Source organism: Asparagus officinalis, chromosome 4 (assembly GCF_001876935.1).
Source record: "Asparagus officinalis chromosome 4, Aspof.V1, whole genome shotgun sequence".
Classification (NCBI taxonomy): Eukaryota; Viridiplantae; Streptophyta; class Magnoliopsida; order Asparagales; family Asparagaceae; genus Asparagus; species Asparagus officinalis.
In genome coordinates, this window is record NC_033797.1 from 37,488,520 (window position 1) to 37,494,161 (window position 5,642).

A 5,642-nucleotide genomic window follows, 5' to 3' on the forward strand; every position below is an offset into this window, starting at 1 on the left:
GTATATGTATATATATGTCTGTGTGTGTATATATATATATATATATATATATATATTGAGCTTGAAATATATTCACACAATATATGTTACAAAATTACTAATATACCTAAGTGATTGCGAACAAGGCTGATCTTGAGTCTTTAACTATTGATATGAATGGCTCTTCATCGTATATTGATATCCTGTAAAAAGAAACAAGCCACAACCACTAGAAAACAAATTACCTATAAATGTTTGGCAAATCATCATCAAAACAAAAGGGACAACAAGCTCGTCTTGTCACTAAAGGTTTTACATAGAAAGAATATATTGACTATAATGCGACTTTCTCTCCAATTTCACCGAAAAACTCTTTCATGGCAATTAAGGCACTTGTAGCACATTTTGACCTTGAGCTATATTAGATAGATGTAAAGACTGCATGCCTCAATGGCAACATTGATGAAGCAATTTATATAATGCAGGCAGAAAATTTTGTATTGGGAAATGCAAAGGAGATGATTTGCAAATTGACGAAATCTATCTATGGGTTTAAGCAAGCCTCTCGTTAGTGGTATTACAAGTTTTATCAAGTTATCATCTCATTCAATTTTGAGATGAATGTAGTTGATGATTGTGTATACTATAAGTTCAATGGAAATAAGCATATTTTTCTGGTTTTATATGTCGATGACATATTGCTTGTCAGCAACGATATAGGCTTATTGCACGAAACTAAGAGATTTCTATCAAAGAAATTTAAGATGAAAGATTTTAGGGATGCCTCTTTTGTGTTAAACATACAGATACATTAGGAACAATCTCGGGGTATACTTAGGTTATCACAAAAGAGCTATATCAAGAAGGTTTTAAAAGATTTTAGCATGCAAAATTATAAACCATGTGACACCTGTGTGGTTAAGGGAGATAAATTCAGTCTAATACCCTAAGAATGATTTTGAGATTAATGAGATGCAGCAGATTTCTTATGCATCAACAATGAGGAGTCTAATGTATGCTCAAGTGTATACGCATCCAGATATTGCGTACGTGGTTGGAATATTGGGCAGATACTTAAGCAATCATGGAATGGATCACTGGAAAGCAGCCAAGCGAGCCTTGAGGTATTTGCAGAGAGCAAAAGAATACATGCTCGCATATTGGAGGTCGGACCAGTTAGAGATTGTTGGGTATTCTGACTCTGATTTTGCTAGATGCCAAGATAGCATAAAATCTACTTTATGCTATATCTATCTGCTTGCTAGGGGAGCTATTTCTTGAAAGAGTTCTAAGTAGACAGTCATAGCTTCATCCATCATGGCAGCTGAGTTTGTAGTGTGCTATGAGGCATATAATCATGAATATGGCTGCGAAATATTCACTGGGCTGCAAATTGTAGATAACATTGAAAGGCCACTTAAGTTATTTTGTAATAATAAGTCAACAGTGTTGTATTCCAACAATAATAGGAGCTCAATGAAGTTGAAATATATAAACATCAAGTTTCATGTTGTTAAAGAAAGAGTTTAGAGTACACTTGTGTCTATAGAGCATATTGGAACAAACTTCATGATTGCGGATTCGTTGACTAGGGGATTACCACCTAAGGTCTTTCATGAGCACACTGCTCATATGAGTATTTTATATTTTCAGGATATGTCATTTTAGTGAGAGTTTGTATTTTAGATGCTTTTGTTCGTAGACACATTGGCTATGATTTTACAAATATCGTATTATTATATACTGTAATATAAAATATTCAGTTCATATTCACTCTGATTTTTGTATAGTTTGATCTCACTAAGGCTTTAAGGTGGACCAGTTGGAAATAGGTATGTTAAGATCCCATTGCTTGAAAATTATATGCTACAAATCCGTACTTGAACTGCGTCATTAACTGTATTGATATACGTGATCATTGATAGGTCTAGTTGCGATAAATACAAGTAAGATTGCTTTGATCCTATGTTGATATAACTGATGGATGAGATTGTTAAGGATGCATATTGTTTGATAGCAAAATTCATGAGCTTATATGGTTATATCATAAATCACATTTATATAGTAACATATATGGCCCAAGTGAGAGATTGTTGGATTTATATTCAATGATGAGCCAATATATTAAATAAATGTGTATTGTGTGCTATCAATTGAAGTTAGTCTATTAAAATGATCTAATTTAGGGTTTAGGCTTTTAATGCATAATTAAAGTACAGGCCTCCTATATGAAGAGACCAATGTATAATTGTTAATTCTATAATGGGCTGAATTGATAATAATGAATAACTGGATTCAGTTATAATATGATTGTGGCTTCCCAAATCTTTATGTACAATCTCTTTCTGATTTCTCATCTTTAGAAAGATTAGAGTTTCTCTAAGGATGATATAATTACATGATTTGGAAGATCAACATCTCAAATGATAAGAACTATGTCCTACTCTATGGATTTAGGTACGGTTCCATATCTTCTTAATTATCTTAATAGTATGACATGGACAATATTGGGATTGATTAGGGTTTCATCTTTTAAATCTTTTAAAGTAATTAAAGTTTTTTTTATCTAACAATTACTCCGATCATTTTCTAGACAATAGTCTCATATTCCCTATTGTTTTAACAAGGCTCGTTTCATCAAGCGCCAGAGACAAATGTATCTCACCTACGAATTTGTCGATATTTATATATATTGTTCAACGCCACCTTGTTCTTGGTCAACAAGAACAGCCTTCAGCTCTCATACCAGTCTCTTGTGGTTTATATGCGCCAGAGGCGCGTGCCAACAAACGATCGAAATCAAGCAATTCACGCCAAAATAGAGCAAGTACAAACACACATAATTAACGTGATTGGAAGGAAATTCTACTTCCATGAGTAGAAATAGATAATTGTGTCACTAATCAGATAAGAAAAGTTGTGGACAAGAGATCTCATATCTCAAAATATTCTCTCAGATTAGAAGAATCTATCTATCTCTAAGATCTATTTAGATGCCCCAAACAGACATGAGAAACTATTTAGCAGAGTTATTTGTATTGATATCCCCAAAAATACCCTCAATACAGATAGGAATCCCTAATGGATATAGAATCTGACAGTTATCGGATGGTATGATATAATTGACAGGCATCAAACATCATTGACAGTCCGATGCTAAATAGTTCCCCTGAACTTTCTCCTAGACCACTTGGACAGTCCACGGCCAGGCAACCATCGACTGTTAGCTAGCTAGGCTAATTACGGGCAGATTCAACTGAGTATATATCTTCGTTTAACCGCCCAATTGTTCGATGACTATTGGGCATATAAGGCCATTACTATTTATATCCTTTCCAGTTATCCATGAACAAACTCAACACGCCAAGCAAACTGGGACTAGACTCCAGAAACTGAAACAACAAGAAAAATTTAGAAAATAAATTAGCAAAAGGCTTTAAATAATAAAAGAAACTCCTTCTTATTGGGTTATAATTAATAACTAATGCATGAGGCCAATACAGGGCTATCATGCACACATCCATGAACTTCATCGATCGTCACCAGTTGCTCATCCTTCGTTATTAATTCTTCTTCATGCAGTGCTAAAGTGAACTATACACTAGCAACTAACGAGGGAGCGGACGGAGGGCGGAATCCTTGATGACGAGTCCCTTCTTCACGCAGTTTGAAGTTTCAACAGCAGAGAAAGTGATGTCACCACTCTCAACAGCCTCAAAGTAACCGAGCACCATCATCACGAGCTCATCCTTTGGGAATTTTGTTAGGTCTACTTTGCGCTTTTGGCTAGTTCCATCAGGTAGGTTAAGCTCTAGTTTCAAAAGACAGGAATCCCATCCCTCACTAGGATCTGTCAACATGCATAGTAACACCGCCTGATATTTCAGACCCGGTGTGAGTCTAGACATGTCATATTTCCCACGGATCTCCACATGCGTCGCCCCCATCAGTTTCGGCGCTTCCATCCCTAATCTACCAATGCTGCATGGTAGAATTTATTCTGTTATACTCATATTAGTTATGAGTAATATATGTATATATATGTATGTGTTTGTTTAAAAAAATTTTACGTGCCTTCCGAAGACTAGGGAGTGCCAGATCCAGGACTTGCCGTTATCAACATTAGTAATGTTCATCTCTCTTGGATACTTGACGATGCCTCTATCGCCATTCCTCTCCTCCGTCCATGTGTTCTGCATGGTTAATTATTTGAGACAGACCATAACAGGGTTTAATTTAACTAATGAAGGATACATATATCTTTTATGTACATATGTAGCTACAATTTTATACTTGCCTCTGTGTACACCTTTGGAAGCTCTTTGGCACCCGTAGCCATCTCCTCTGTTCTCCGGATGTTTTTTATAAAGAGTTTCTTAACAAAGTTTCTTTTTTTAGATTAGAGGATAGTATAGTATATACAAGTTCTTAGGGGATGTATTTATAGTTATCAAGATCACAACCTGCTCAGTTGCCAAAACCTTGGCTCGCCTAGCTTGCAGCTTCTTTTGACAATATTCATAATAATAATAAAAAAGCTGATCTCACTCAATATTGATTGTGCGTATGAAAGAGAAGCCGGAGAGTTTGATTCAACTCATATTTTCTCGAGAAATTTAATTCGTAAATTAAAAACGTATTTCCACCATAAATATAAATAACCACTACAACAAAAGTTGTATGTGTCCATATATTTAATGACACGTATAAAATTATCATTTTATTTGCAAAGGATTAAGCAATAACGACACAAATAAAAAGTGTAGCAAATCATGACACATATTTATGTCATTAGATATATAATTAAATATACTTGAAAAAAAGGCTAATAGTCCAATATGGATAGTGAGAGAACCTATTAATGAGTTTAAATAATAAATCTTACATTTTAATTATGATGATGATTAAACATTTATGATAGTGGATAAGCTAAAACACTCCATAGTTAAGTGTGCTTTGGTGAGAGTAATCCTAGGATGGGCAACCTTCTGAGAAGTTATATTGATGAATGATAATATTCTTTATATTATTATGGTCTAGACATAACGATGAGTCACCATTCTTGATACATATATGGGTCACGAGTTTTGTGACACATGTATGTGTCACCACTCTCGACATAGACTTTTGTGATACATTTCACCTGTGTAGAAAGACGCTCTCCACACATATTAGAATCATACTTTTAGTATGTGTCACACTCCATTTTTGTAACACAAAAATATGTCACTTAGATACAAAAAAGTATCATAATTTATAACTTTTGTTGTAATGAACATTACATGACTTGTACACTGGTAGTAGTTGGAAAAAAATCTATAATTTAAAAAAAATTAACGATTATGTCATGGTTGTAACTTAAGAAAAATTTATGATCGGTTAGATAAAAGGAGAAATTTTTAGGCACTACCTTTTCTTATAATCTTTAGTTTGCATGGTGATTGTGATTTATTTTAAACATAGCACTCACAAGCTATATCCCCCAAATTGCATTCATTTTTGTACTATTTGGCTCTAGAAAACTAAAATTTTACAACTTGAGGCTGGCTTTAGCCTATAGGCGTATCAATGCTTGCGCGGAATGACGGCCATCTTCCTCTCTTCAATTTCATTGATGCGTTTAAGGTGAATGTTTCTGTTAACATGGTTGGAAAATTTCATAC

General features: G+C 34.3%; 1 protein-coding gene across 1 annotated transcript; it reads right to left on the reverse strand.

Moving 5' to 3' along the window:
* LOC109836910 (protein PHLOEM PROTEIN 2-LIKE A1-like) lies at positions 3,588-4,364 on the reverse strand. The gene is made up of 3 exons (XM_020404952.1): positions 4,277-4,364; positions 4,054-4,172; positions 3,588-3,960 (listed from the first exon to the last, which is right to left on the reverse strand). The coding sequence occupies exons 1-3, from the start codon at positions 4,316-4,318 to the stop codon at positions 3,588-3,590; spliced, it is 534 nt and encodes a 177-aa protein (XP_020260541.1). The 5' UTR covers positions 4,319-4,364.

What these genes read in the sequence shown, in the direction of transcription:
- LOC109836910 (XM_020404952.1), bottom strand. Translation starts at nt 4,318, where the DNA reads ATGGCTACGGGTGCCAAAGAGCTTCCAAAGGTGTACACAGAG. An exon ending in TTCCAAAGGTGTACACAGAG is followed by an intron (nt 4,173 to 4,276) that starts GCAAGTATAAAA and finishes TTAACCATGCAG; the next exon opens with AACACATGGACGGAGGAGAG. An exon ending in CACTCCCTAGTCTTCGGAAG is followed by an intron (nt 3,961 to 4,053) that starts GCACGTAAAATT and finishes TCTACCATGCAG; the next exon opens with CATTGGTAGATTAGGGATGG.